General features: G+C 37.2%; 1 protein-coding gene across 5 annotated transcripts in view; it reads right to left on the bottom strand.

Annotated features, from left to right (window-relative positions):
* The window catches only part of RECQL5 (RecQ like helicase 5), an 80192-nt gene that overhangs the window by 16927 nt on the left and 48109 nt on the right, over nucleotides 1–15156 (bottom strand). For all 5 annotated transcript variants that reach the window (XR_014491382.1, XM_083354129.1, XM_083354128.1 and 2 more), the window contains 4 exons: nucleotides 12804–13031; nucleotides 11516–11612; nucleotides 4509–4545; nucleotides 1658–1716 (listed from right to left, as the gene is read on the bottom strand). Coding sequence is in view for 4 of the 5 variants with exons in the window: in XM_083354129.1 (XP_083210255.1) it covers nucleotides 1658–1716; nucleotides 4509–4545; nucleotides 11516–11612; nucleotides 12804–13031 (421 nt within the window). In the remaining variant the exon portion in view is untranslated. The remainder of the gene's footprint in view (nucleotides 1–1657; nucleotides 1717–4508; nucleotides 4546–11515; nucleotides 11613–12803; nucleotides 13032–15156) is intronic.

The following is a 15156-nucleotide window of genomic DNA, read 5'->3' as shown; positions in this document are numbered from 1 at the left end:
CGAGAGTTGTCTTGGGAGTTTCCCGGTACTCCCATGTTACACCTTTGCTCCGCGAGCTGCATTGGTTACCAGTTGTCTTTCGGGTGAGGTTCAAGGTGTTGGTTACGATCTTTAAGGCCCTACATGGCATGGGTCCGGGATACCTCAGGGACCACCTGCTGCCGGCATCGACTCCCCTCCGCCCTGTGCGTTCCCACAGAGAGGGCCTCCTCAGGGTGCCGCCAGTCAGGGAATGTCGACTGGTGGCCCCCAGGGGGAGGGCCTTCTCTGTGGGTGCTCCGGCATTATGGAATCAACTGCCGGTGGAGCTCCGGATGGCACCAGACCTCCGAACTTTCCGTCGGGGCCTGAAGACCCACCTGTTCGAATTAGCTGGTCTGGCCTGATGGGGGATTATGGGTTTTTAATTGTTTTTTAAATTTGTATTACTGTTTTTAATTGGGCATGGGTTTAATCCTTTTTTAATTTTTGTATTGTCTTTCTTTTTATATATGCCCTGTGAACCGCCCTGAGTCCCTACCAAGGAGAAGGGCGGTATATAAATCAAATAAACTATAAACTAAACTATAAACAGCTAAGAAGTTTTTTTTAAAAAAATCAGAAAAAGAAATACAAAATTATTAGCGGGACTCTGAAAATACATTTATTTTTTTTATTTTTTTTATTTTAATTCCATTTATATCCCGCTCTTCTCCGAAGACTCAGGGCGGCTTACAAGCTTAGCAGTAGCCTTCATTCTATGTATATGCCTGCTTATTAGGGCTTTCACACACACCCCCAAGCGGCATTATTACAAAGTCAGCTTAATTGCCCCCAACAATCTGGGTCCTCATTTAAAGCACACCCTGGACTTTTTATTTTGTGGTGGTTACAGAATGGTTTCTAGACCATTCATAAAGTTGAAATAAAGCACAGGTACTAATAAAAAAATAATCATGAAGACATTTCAAAGCTATAAATCAATACCTGTGTGTGAAATGTTACATCATATTGGAGACAAGTAGTTCAGAATGAACTGAACTTCACTACGTGAAAGCTGGGGCAAAGAGCTGCTATGGTTCTTTAGGTCTGGATGTGGAAGAAGCAATGAAAGAAAGAAAGGGACCTGAACCCTCATCACAACGTGAATATTCAGGTGAACAGCGCGCAGATTTTTTTTAAAGCTGAATGAAGAGATTTGTTCCACTAGTAGTAAACAAAGTAATCCAAAATAACTTTTAGAAATCTTTCTACATTATTAAGATCTAATATTAAAATCTCTCTCTCTTGCTTTCAAAATTCCATGTATGAGCGCATCTGGTGGCACAGCAGTTAGAATGTGGTATTATTGCAGGCTGACTCTGCTCACTGTCAGGAGTTCGATCCTGACCGGCTCAAGGTTGACTCAGCCTTCCATCCTTCCCAGGTTGGTAAAATAAGGACCCAGACTGTTGGGGGCACAATATGATAACTCTGTAAACTGCTCACAGAGTGCTTTAAAGAGTGAAGGGGTGGCTCCACCTAAATTTTGATTGATCTTGACTTTACCCAGGAAACATATCTGTCTATATTTTTCTTCAGTTAGTCTTCAATTTGAATATCACAACTTAGATCAGTTGACAACAAATAATAAGTAGACTGTACTAAAATAACCTGTCTTGGAAAAAATTCCACTTACCTTTACTGTAATTCTAGCAATTTTCCTACTGGCTGCATCCTTCAAGGGACAATCACTATCTATCAAAAGGAGTAAATATAGAAGCTAAGTTAACAATTTCTAATATGTTGCCAAACTTTTTACAGATGGGAACTATAACTGTATCAGATTGCAGAACAGAACTCTTTCTGTATACCCGTGTGTTTTGTTACTTCACCAATCCATGACTAGATTTTTTTTAAACTTCCTCTCCCAGCATATGCTATCCTTACACTGGAAGAATTCATGTGACTCTCTAAGGTGCTGGGTGTTCCTGGCTTATATCCTGTTGGCTGATGCATGTGATGAAGATCCATCTTATTAGCGATCTGGAAATCTGCCAGTTATTTCATCTTTTGGGGTAGATCATAATGCAAGTGTATCATTTTGCTGATATTTACCTACTATTTATTATGCTTTGTTTTGCTTACATGTTTTTAGTTATATCTGAAATTTTCAATCGCATAAAAGCCATTCTGAGGCCAATTAAAGGAGAGGCAGCTTTTATTTTTTTCTCTCTCCATGTCATTAAGTGCCACCTAAGTCAGAGAATTGATTATGCTGTCTTGTATGTCATCTTACTCATAATGAGATAGCTCTGAAACTCATTTACATAATGCCCAAGCGCCACCTATATTTATCACAGATTTCCAGAATGGTATTTGGCACCGAGAAAGCAGCAAAGTTCTAGTGAAAGTCTGATTTAGCTATTTTTGCCACAGTTGGGTTTAAATCCAAATGCTTTAGCAAGAAGCTCTTCACAGGTGATTATACTATCTGGGCTTAGTAATGTCATATACAAAGAGCAAACAGCATACTAATATCCATTAAGCAATCTTCTGGTGGTAAATTTTAAAGCTATAAATCAGGGGTGTCCAAACTTTTTTCAAAGAGGGCCAGATTGGATGAAGTGAACATGCTGGAGGGCCGAACATTTTTCCGAACATTCTTTGAACAATTGCAATTAAATGCGGCTCACAATTCAAAAACATTTACTGGTATTACAATTAAAATCTTCAAAACATTTTAAAACAAAAAACAGTAAAAACCATTAAAACAATTCAAAACATTAACATCTTTTCTCCTACCCTCTCAAGTTGGTTTTGAATGTGGAATCTGATTTAGAATTTTACCCATCCAGTTGTGTATCATCTGGAAACTTACAGAATTCATCATTTCCCCCCCCGCCACAAGTCACTTTTAAAAAAGAAAGGTAGGGGACGGAGGGCTGAATCTAGTCACATCCCACCTAATCTCTCTTTCTAATTTCATGAGAAAAAGTTGCCAATCACTTAGCTAAAGTGGAATTGAAAAAAGTGCAGGCAACTGACTTGATCCCTGCCAGAAATGGATGTGAAACATTCAGAGATCAAGAAGAGAAAGAAAGAAAGAAAGAAAGAAAGAAAGAAAGAAAGAAAGAAAGAAAGAAAGAAAGAAAGAAAGAAAGAAAGAAAGAAAGAAAGAAGAAAAGAAAGAAAGAAAGAAAGAAAGAAAGAAAGAAAGAAAGAAAGAGAAAGAAAGAAAGAACTCCCCATTCAGACGACCAGCGGGTATTTATAAAACCAGAAACCGTTTTGATTTGCAATGCCCCATTTTAAGAGAGGCTGCAGAGTTTCCACAGGTGGCCTCTGGAAGTTGCCTGAAGCATCCAGGGTGGGATTTAGAGTTAAGGTTCTGGGTAGAAAAGCCGCCTTTTGCAACCTGGGCTGATTTCCGAACACGCCTGACTTGCAGGAATCGGTGCAAAGCAGAAACCGAAACTAAACGGGCTGCATAAAAAGGACTCGCATCCACTTGAGCTTCACAAAAGCATCGGAAACCTTCGCAGACCAAATATAATCTGTTTTGGCTCCTCTCCAGTCTGATCTTCAAAGGGCAACAAGTGCCGACGTGAGCCTCTCTCTTTCTCTCGGGGGAGGGGGTGTTTTTTTATGGTGGTTCTCATGATTTCTTTTACGAACAGATGAGCATCCAGTTGTGTCCTTAACGGAGCATAAAACTTTCTCCCGCAGGCGGTGGAAAAAGCAGAGTATCGTGTGTGTGTGGGGGGGAGAGGCAGAGATAGGCTGATTTTCTGGCTATGGATGGTGAACTGAATGAAAGCCCAATGAGGGGAAGGAGACAGATTCTGCAGTGGAGGTTGGGGGCGTCGCGCCTGCGCCGCTCGTCTTCCAGGTTTGGGCGGTGACGCCAGGATGCGGCCCTCTCAGAAGGGAGGGCCGCATTTACATAGAGCAGGGAGGGCTGTCCGAGGGCCATATTAATCCGCCCCGCGGGCCGCAAATGGCCCGCGGGCCGGACGTTGGACATGCCTGCTATAAATGATGCAGGCCTACAGTAAACAGAAAAACTAAGAAGAATTCCAGCAACTACTATGTATAAAATGCAAACTCCCATTTATAATGAAATCAAAGTCCAAATCCTTGCACCTTTTTCTTCTATCTGTGTAATAAGAGACTGGAAGCATCTCTCTTTTGAGCAGGATGAACAGTTCTCACCTGTTCTACATTACTGTAAACTACCATCTATTTTCAGTTATTTGCTTCTAACTCTACCAAATTAGCTCTCACACTAGGGTTTATGCAGGCTAAAGCATTGACTGATTATCTGTCCCCAAGCTGAAATCAATTGTTAATGACCACATGGACAAATTTTCTCCTGGACACAGTATCCCCACCTGATCCTTCAGATCTTCCAATATAGCACCCATTGCTGCTGTAGCTGAATCCCTCTATCTTACGGGCTAAACTATATATAGGCTGTAATTACTGTCAACTCTTCAGAAACACCCATGAGAACTTTATCCAACACTGATATTTGAAATAATTTTTACCTGGAGGAACAAAGTTATCATTTTCAGATTCTTTGCTCTAAGGATATAAAAAAGAAGAAAATTAAAGAGATTAAACAGAAACAACACATTTAAAATGACCATAGGAAATGTTTTTTACAATGTTGCATGCTAAAACTTAACTAAGGATATGAAACTTAAACTCAAAAAAATCAATGTATTTAAATAGTTAAAAAATATTTTAAACCAAATATGGTTAATTCTTTGCTAAACAGCATAAGGGTTAATAACTGGAGAGTCCTCTAATGCATTTGACAATTACGGTAATTTATTTTTAGCTGGTTAAAGTAGAGATCTGTTAAATTTAACATCTACAGTATCTTCATCCTACATTTTCTGACCTGTGCAAGTAAATTTTGGATGAATATTACTAGATAATATTCTAGTCATATAGAAAACAAGAAAATGGTTAGAAACAGAAATAATTTAAAATTGCAGTCTCGCAGTTGAAGAAATCCTATTCTACTTACCCCTGAGTTGAGATCTGTGTTTGGCCTTATGGCTTAAGGCAGGGCTTTTTTTCTAAAAAAAAGGTGCCAGAACTCTCATCTTGTTAATCTTTTATTTATATAATTTTATTTATTTATTTATATAATTAAACAATTATATATTCAATTCTTAACATACATTTAATTTATTGTATTTTAAGGCAAATGTTCATAGAAAATTCCAAACTTTTGTACAATTCTTGTCTGGCAAATCTTCTTGACTCCTTTCCTTGCTTAGTATATATGGCCGAATGTCGTCCTCTGAGTAACCACAGATCAACGTACTTTGAAGGATTGAAAAGTCTCAACAAGTTTGATGAACAAAAGTGCTGAAATTGTCTTGGTCTTTAACGAAGCTCTTGTTGGGGTGGCAATTAGATTCATCTGTGAAAACCCACGTTCACATTCATTTGAAGACATAGGAATGGTATTCAGAGTCCGTATCAAATGCAACAGTTTTTCTGGATATGTCTTTTCGAGAATCCACAAATCATTTCTCTTTCATTTAGTTGCAGTCTGATTGATAAGTTTCTAATTTCCACTTCTCCAAATGTCAGTTGAGTATTAACATCTTCAGGCCAATGTTTTTGATCAAGTACGCGAGACCAATACGCCAACTCATCGTCTTTGCTATGAAGTAATCTTTTTTCAATTGGCTCTTTCAATTTTGTATAAAATATACTTGGGTCAATAGGAGGATCCTTTTTTGAATCTCTTTTGTGAAGTAAAACTCCACGAAGGCGAAGATCATTTACAACAGCAACAGCACATTTATAATAGGGCCCAAAGTTCTGTCTTCTTTCTTCAAAAACTTGTACCAGTATTTTAATTTTCTTATTTGCCTTATACAAGTCGATGTTGCGGTCCTGTAGACCCAAACTTAAATCTGACAATTCTTGGAGAGCGTCACACATCAATCCTAGGTCCAATAAAAATTCTGTAGATGTTATTTTTCTTTTCAAGCCATCATAAGTGCATTTATCATTTTTATCTCTTGTAGGATCATGCATTGCTTGTTCAAAATGATACACAAGGAATTCAAAATTATTCCATACAGCCAAAACTGTAGGCAAACTAGATGACACCCATCGGGTACTTAAAGTTCTTCCAATTTTCAGCACCTCAGTCCCCAGTAATTCTGCACATGAATGCAACTCTCTGCTATTCTTTGGTGAAGCATGGTATATGTCATACAGTTTATCAATAAATGATTGGAAACTATTTATTCCTGAAGTTTCCTTGGCAGCATCACCTACTGATAATTCTAGTCTGTGATTAGCACAATGCCAAACTATAATAGAAGGAAAACATTCTGACAGCATTTTTTTCACTCCACTTTTACATCCCATCATCACAGCGGTGCCATCGCATGCCAGAGAAATAAAATATTTTTTCAAATAACCTTCTGTCATCCCATAAGAGTAAAGACATTGGAATAAGGAATCAAATATTCCTTCTGCTGTTACTTTTTCAAGTTCTACCAAGTCCAAAAACAAATTTAGTGGTGAATTCATTCCCATACCTTCGATACAGCACAGAACAAATACTATGAGGGTAGTTTTTTTGCTTATTGTGGTTGATTCATCAATTATCAATGAAATTTTATTATTGGATAAAACAATTTCTTTAACCACAGTTTTCCTCATTTCTTCACTTATATGATTAACAATATATAATCTTAAAGGGCTTGCCACTGTGATAGAAGATTGCTACCACTGCTCCAGGGCTTGGCTAACTTAAATATACATAGCATAATTAGATATTATTGCTGCTAAAGCTATGGATTACAGATTCACGTTTCCCATGGATTGTCTTCTGTCCATGGGAGGGAAGCTTGGTAGATTCTAAATTTCATAATTTTAGTTATTCCTTTGTGGCAGGGTATATATGAGAACAAGCTGCAAAGGTCTTTAAAAGCATGTTTCTCACATATTTATATTTTTGAATCATAAATATTAAATCTTTTTTTCTTTCCAATGATCCAAACTAATGCTTTAGAAATATAATTTCCAGTTTTAGCTACAGTAAACAAGCAAATTACACTAAAGCTAAATTTAACGTTACTTGTTAAAGATATTTACTATATTTCAGAATTAGTATTCTTTCAGTCACAATCTTATTCCTATTCAATTTGGCTGATTTTAAAATGTGATGTAAAATCATAAGCACATAAAAAGAAAACAGCAGAAACAGCTGCAAATTAACTCAACAGTTAGAACTGTTGAGTTGCTTAGCAACATTTCCATTTAATCAAAGTCCTTGCTCTTTCCAAATCTATTTCAGGGTTTACTTTCTATATACACACACAATGGGAAGTGAGTTGCTGGGCTGGTTCAAATTTTTTACACATTCCAAAAATTTCAGGTATCTGTTCCATATAAATATAAAAGCATGATAGGCTCTGTATCTGTACAATGGCCGATTATCTCAGTGTGCAGAAATGTGGATAACTACAAACAGAAGTTGCAAGCCCTCTCCTTGACTTCAGAGTCATCCTGGTGAGATAGTCAGCATATAAATTTAATAAATAACATTTTTTTTCATATGCCCCTATCAGGAATTGAATTTGAATGAAGTTTCAGAAAAGCAAATGTTCTGTGCTGGTGGTATTAAGCTCCCAAAGATCTAGCATGGGATAAATGAATTCTTCCTAATAAAAATAACTTCCTGCCTTTTTCTAATCATCATTTCTTCCCTACAGCAATTTGAAAAGTAAAACAAAGTGAAACAAACCACTTCTCCCTCCATGCAGGGAAATTTTCCTTGAGTCATACTTGGATATCCTATTTGCAAATAATATCTTACTTACCTAGTTGAGATAGTATAGTTGGGGAGCAGGGAGGAGTGCAAAATTCCTGCCTTCGCTGCAACTTGCCTCTGCAACATTTGCCTGCCGGGTCTTTTGGCAAGCTCAGCAGCAATTTCTATTGGCTTCCAAAAGCCAATAGAATAGCTGACTAAGGAATTCTGGGAGTTGAAGTCCATGAGTCATGAAAGAGCAAAGCCTGCAATAGGCTTAAGCCAATAGCAGCACAGCTTGTGCAAAAGCTTTTTTTTTTGTTGTTTTTTTTTGCAAAAAGCGTTCTATGAGAAAAAAAGCCCTGGGTTAAGGTACCAGGCTAGAAATTTGAAGATTGTAAGTTCGAGTTCCCCATTAGGCATGAAAGCCAGCTGAGTGGCTTTGGGCCATTTACTTTCTCAGCTCAACCCACCTCACAGGGTTGTTGTTGTGGGAAGAATAGGAGGAAGGAGTATTACATATGTTCACTGCCTTGAGTTATTTATAAAAATAAGAAAGGCAGGGTATAAATGAATAAATAAAATTAAACAATTCTCACTATGCTGTCAAAACTCAGTGGCAAGGTTTCCCACTATTTTGAAATAGGAAATGCATGAAAATGTAGTGCAAGGGCTGGCAATCCAAGAATGGTGGTTCCCCTAAGAGACTCTTAATTATATATTTACAAAAAGTACATTGAAATTTAATCGATTTAACTGATCTTTAATCTGTAGATACAGTACATTAGAAAAAAGCAAATAAAGTACCGGTAAGTAAAAATAATTATTGTGAAATGGCCTCAGTCACAAGATTTCTGTGGTTTTATCAAATATTGTCTAAAATCTTGCCCATTTTAATCTTTGATTTTTAAATATAAACTACTCTCTTTGATGCCTGCTGTTTCTACTCTAAGTCCTGAAACAATTCTCAACTATTTCAATTTAAAAACAAAACAAAATAAAGACAAAATCCCACTCCTACATGGTTCTACCTATTTTGGACACCTCTCACCCACGTGCTATGCAGCCTCCGGTCACCAAAAGGATGCATATATCTGTGACGAAGCACTAAATCTACCCTCAAAATATGATTCTCTTAGTAACAGAGAATAATATCCAGTTTTTAAAGCAACTGAATGAGTTTCTTTCTATTGTATTTGTACAAGGTTTAGTCTTAATATTTTAGATCAAGTCTGAAGTCTTATTTTTTGGGGAGTAAGTTCAGTTTAACTCAGTGTGACTTATTTAGGAAACATGTCAGGACTGCATGGCATACCCAATCCAAACATGTATAGGTGAGCCTCTATCTTCTATAGAAAGCCCTTCCGGCTTCCGGTTTGCTGACAGCCATTAATGGATGCCTGGAGGACGGCTCCCGTCTTCCACATCCAGATTCGCATCGCTGGGGGGGGGTCCTAAAAGGACCGAAGAGTCGCCCTGGAGGGGTGTCCAGACAGAAGGGGCTTTTGCAGAAACGCGGGGGGGGGCAGCAATCCCCTCATTAGTGCCTGCATTCCCTTTGTACCGGCGGACGAAAGACTGACCATAGGAATATGGCCAGCTCCTAGGCTGCAGACAGCCGAAGTCAAAGCTAACATCAGGCAACATTAAAGCAGCGTGGAAGAGACGAGGGTAAGATTCCTCTGTTGTACCTTAATCATCTTCTTTTCACCTAATTAAGCTGCTAAGTACTTTCCCCCCTGTGGAGAGGGAGGGGGAATTTAACCCTCCCTTCGGAAGGCGGCAAACAAACTCAGGGGTGTTTTTTTTTTTGAAACAAAGAACGTTTAAGAAAGAAATAACAAAAGAAAAGAACTCTTAAAGTTTTGGGGGGACACCCAGTGGCTAAATTTGAAATTGCAATTCTGACTTTCTCTTTAAAAAAAACAACCAAGAAAATATTTAAGAAAATAAGATAAAGAGAAACCTTGAACATCAGATGTGAAAGCTTACAATGGAAGAGTTTCCAAAACAAATTCATGCTCTGTGGGAAATATCCTACCAAACTTATCAGCTCCTTGCTACAGCTGGCGATGAAATAAGAGCTTTTGGGAAAGAATTAGAAAATATCTGTGACTACAAATAACTGTGACTACAACTAATATTTTACTGGGACAGAACTTAATAGAAGAAATTGAACAATTAAATACACTGACAGAAGAATTAAATAGTCAACAAATACAGGTTTTTGAAGATGGTGATGGAGAAAATATGGAAGGAAGTTTATTTGGACCAGGACAATTGTACCAAGAGGTGAAAATAATAAGATTTGGTACTGTTGGCAGATTCTTTAATTCTTCAATGGTGGAGTCTGGGGGTCCACTTCAATATGATATAGTAATACAAGAATTCTTTGATGACCCTGAGGCAAAGAAGCGTAAAATGGCATGGCAAAGGAAGAAAGCAAGAACAAGATTGAAGAAATATGAACATTTTAAAGAGGCCAAATAGATAATATTAAAATAGACAGGATGGTACTGGGATTACAAGAATGTTTTGATGAGTAGATAAAAATATTGATTAACTAATGAAAAATAATAAAAATAAAAAAATAAAATACAAATGTATGAATATTAACATTGAAATATTGAGTTTTTCTAAATGATTTGGGTTAAGATGTAAATATGCTAAAAATGATAGAATATAAGTAATATATTTGGATGCAGAGACATGAAAGATGTATTGAATGTTAAAATGGAACAAAGTTTGGTTAATTTTTAATATGTGGAAACTATAAATGAGAAATAAGAATATTTTATTGTCCTCCTCTTTTCTTTTTCCTTTCCTTTTTTTCTTTTCATTCTTCTCTCTTTTTTTTTTATTCTCCTCCTTGTGATTTGTATTTTAATGACTACTACTATACTACTATATACTAAAAAGGTAAAGGTTCCCCCGCACATGCGTGCTAGTCGTTTCCGACTCTAGGGGCCGGTGCTCATCTCCGTTTCATAGCCGAAGAGCCAGCGTTTGTCCGAGGACGTCTCCGTGGTCATGTGGCCGGCATGACTAGACGCCAAAGGCACACGGAACACTGTTACCTTCCCACCGTAGTGGTCCCTATTTTTCTACTTGCATTTTTACGTGCTTTCGAACTGCTAGGTGGGCAGAAGCTGGGACGAGTAACAGGCGCTCACTCTGTTACGCGGCACTCGGGATTCGACCCGCCAAACTGCCGACCTTTATACTACTTTATACTACTATTTATACTACTTTATACTACTATTGTATAATTGTTATAGATATGGAAATGAAATGAATGAGAACTGCATTACATTACTAGATATTGAAGAGAATTGTATAAAGGAAAGAGAGATTTTTTAGTGATATGAAATTGAGAAAACTTAAACATTTTAATTTTAATATCAATGTAAAATTAAGCTAGAAAAAATAGATAAGGTGTTAGATGTTTTAAAGATGGAATGTTAAAATATGAAATATACTAAAAGATTGATGGATATATATTCAAAAAATAAAATAAAATAAACTATTAAATGATTGATGATAGCAATAAGAAATATGTTAATTTAGATAAGAGATAGTATATATAGAAGAAAAAAGAGAGAGGAAGTATTGGTTATAATTATGTGGAGATCTGTAATAATATGTATTTGTTTGAAATGGAAATATTGTAACTTGGATACCAAGTTGCTTCTTAAAAATATTATTGTAAATATTGGAAAACTAATAAAATATTATAAAAGAAAAGAAAGCCCTTCCACTTACCCTGCGCAACTTCATCTGTTTTTTATAGAAAATGTTCCATTCCTTTTTCTGGTTGTCCTCATTAACTTCACCCACACTCCTGGTATCTTCATCATATCTAAATAGTAACTCAGAAAGAGTTGGAAGTTGAACAGGAAAATCATGTAAAATTATATCAAATTTTAAATTAGGATCAAAGGCCAATATTCTAGGCATTAGGATTAAGCATCAAAATTGTGGACCGTTGCATAAACAAGATTGTAGTTTTACTACAGAGTAAAATGTCTTTTGTTCATGTAAATAAGGTTACTAATTGCATTTGTTGAATCAACTATAATGGGCAACATGCTAAATTTCAAGCCTATTTAGAATTCCACGAACTTAGCCAGCATGACAACGGATGAAGGTTGATAGGATCTGCATTGTAACAACATCTCTAGAAGGTCACATACTGCCTGCCCCAGCACCAATATAATGGAAACAATTTTGTATAACTATGTAATCTACAAAAATGCCCTTAACTTTCATTTAGTGTGCTGCAAAGATTAAAAACAAATATTAGAGTAAGCTGTTAAGATACACTTGGCTTTCATTCTCACTCACAGGAAGAAAGTGATGCCGAATGTATGGTTAATTTTCCAACAAAAATTATGAAATTATTTTTTTTACCAGCAAGAGTTGGCAGATTGTTCTAAGAAACTGTCATTTTTTCCTGAGCATTTTTGAGGATAATGTAAAGTCAATTTGGGAAGCATGAGCAAGAGGGTCCTATCCCACACGTGGACATGTTCCTTCTCCCTATTTTGTTTTTAAGAGCCTGCAGCCTTCCCTTAAGTAAGGAAATACAAAAAGGCAGAATAATTGTGCAGCCCCACAAGAGAGAACAGCAGCTTTTACTTGCAACAGGTTTGCACAACTCAATGCATTCTGAGATCCAGTTTAATATTGGTATTAAGAGAATTGCATAACTATATTTAAACGTGTAAAAGCATTTCTATACCAATTTTAAACCATACATATTTCTTATTCTCCTTATTCTTGATCCTTTTGACTTTCAAACTGAGCTTCAAAGAATAATTGTGCAATCTATACTGAAATGACGAATTCATGAAAGAAACTGTGGTTTTTGAGATCATCACTTTAGTCTGTTTATGCAGAAAAAAAATCTCACAACTTTTGTCCTCCTTAGTCAGGAGAATACTCTAAGTCACCAAAAAGAGGGGAAGGGAAAAAGAAGAGCAGTTCTTATTTGTCACTAACAACACTGGCCACAAAAATGCCTCTTCCCAATTAGTTAATGCAGACCTACCTTTCAAAGCCACCACAGCCTCGCTTTCCTCCTCCATACAGCTCAGGGTCATAGGCATTCCAAGATGAAGCAGAAGGCCCAATATAGGTTCTACTCCAACTTTTGGTACTATGCTGTAATGCTTCCACTTGCTTCTTCACTGCTGCTGGATTCTTACAGTAATCACAGCTTTTGTTACATTGAGGAACATCATCTCCAAAGTAGTTGGCTATGGCAGCATGACGACAACTAACAGGCAAACAAGACAAAAGAAGCAATGTTAGATGTTTTTTTTTGGGGGGGGAGGGAAGGAAACAGAGAAAACACTTTTCTTACAGTGGTTTGGAAGGTCCAGAGGCTTTCTGAAGGTGGCCAAATTAAAAAATACCCACAGGATAAGGACACAGTGACACAAAGAGCATTATTTGTTTCCTATGTTTTCTAGACCACTGAAAAATGCTAGCATTCTATTTTGAGATTATTTGAGTATAGAGTCTGGTAACTTTAACGATATGTTGACAACCTCTCCCACTAATCTCTAACCAGAAATTATAAAGGCAGTTATAACACATCGAAACCACAGGCATTTAAAATTACACCGAGGTCTTGTTTTAGGGTTGGTTCATATTAACCTTTCCCTCCATATATGTTTTTATGAAAGTTGTTGGGCAGAGTGTCAAGTGGAAAAACGTGCTGTGTACTGTTCATGTCACAGTAACCATCTAACTGGCTGGATGAATGGAACTGTCTGTACAGACCATAAAAGGTCAATAAAAAGCAGTCCTTGTTGACTGGGCTAAAAGATACCTTTGGGAGAAGGACAAACTATTTCTGTTCACAACATTAAAAAACCCCAAACAGGACAAATGCCAATGAACCAACATTTTCCTTTCCATCCTTGCCATTTAGCACAGGCTCTTCATGAGGTGGAAATTACTATTTAATAGAGACTTTCAAAAATTCTTTTCCTAGCATATTAATTTCCAAGCACATCACAAACGCGGTTATAAACACATACACTGAAGATATATTTTGCCTCATTCTTCATTACCCAAAAAATGTAGGGTTTATTTTATCCATGCACTGATTTAAAATATTCTTTTGTAGCCTCGTGTTTATTACACAGCATGTCCATTAAGAAATGTAGTAAAAGGCGAACACCAGTTTCTCATTTCTGCTAGAACTGATAAGTTCTTATATTTCTTATGATAGGTACAATATCCTAGGAGTTCGGATTACCTACGGGAGCACCTGCGGCCGGCGTCAACTTCCCTCCGTCCAGTGCGCTCCCACAGAGAGGGCCTCCTCAGGGTGCCACCGGTCAGAGAATGTCGACTGGTGACCCCCAGGGGGAGGGCGTTCTCTGTGGGCGCGCCAGACCTTTGGAACTGTTTACCGGTTGAGCTCCGGATGGCTCCCGACCTCCGCTCCTTCCGACGTGATCTAAAAACTTATTTATTCGAACAAGCCGGCCTGGTCTGATGGGTTTGGGGTTTTAATTATAGATTTTAACTAATTTATTGTATCGGGCACAATTGTTTAATTTGTTTTTAATTTTTGTATCTTGCATTTTTGGTATTTATTGCCCTGTACACCACCCTGAGTCCTTCGGGAGAAGGGCGGCATATAAATCAAATAAATATAAATATAAATATATAGTTCACTTACAATATTTCTAAGCACTGGCGCTTTTCCTTATTCCAAATAATATGAAAACCAAAAACATCTCCCATTTGAAGACAGGCTTATGTTGGAAAGATATGAACCATGGTAGCAGAGTATTTTTGTGGCATTAAAAAAAAAAGCCTTTTGAGGCATTTCCCCACTGAATTCTAAGGAGGAGGGAGTAAAACTTTCTAAGAGTCAGGACTATTTCAGCGAATGGACAGATAAAACAAACACCTGTTTATGCTAAGACAGGACAACATAGTACCCACCAGGTTGAGAAAGCTGTATCTGTATCAGATACTCAGTTGTTGATTTGAAATCCCCGAATATAAAAAAATTAGGATGTGGAAGGGAAAAAAATGCCACAAAGCTACCCTTATCAGTTCTGCAAAGTGACACTGACTCACACTGTTCTTGGGCTAAAAGAAAGCCTCTTTTCACAACCAATGAAAGATTATCCGGTTGAATTTTTTTCTTCATGCCCTTCTAGCAATTGCTAGCATTACCCAGCTGGAAATGCTAAGAGTCTTTGGCAGTCCCATTTTTTTCTCTCTCTCCAGAAAAGGCAAAGAACAAAATATAACTTGGTTACGCCAGGAGAGCAACTTTCGTTGTTTAATTATTAGCACTCCTACAGGGCTTCCAAGGTAACAGAGAAGAACTCAGTATGTGCAACTAAAACCATGTTCTCATCTTTAAAATGATA

The sequence above is a fragment of the Vipera ursinii genome (genome assembly GCF_947247035.1).
Source record: "Vipera ursinii genome assembly, chromosome: 2".
Lineage (NCBI taxonomy): Eukaryota > Metazoa > Chordata > Lepidosauria > Squamata > Viperidae > Vipera > Vipera ursinii.
Note: the sequence above shows the minus strand (reverse complement) of the source record. Positions and strands in the feature narration are given on the sequence as shown.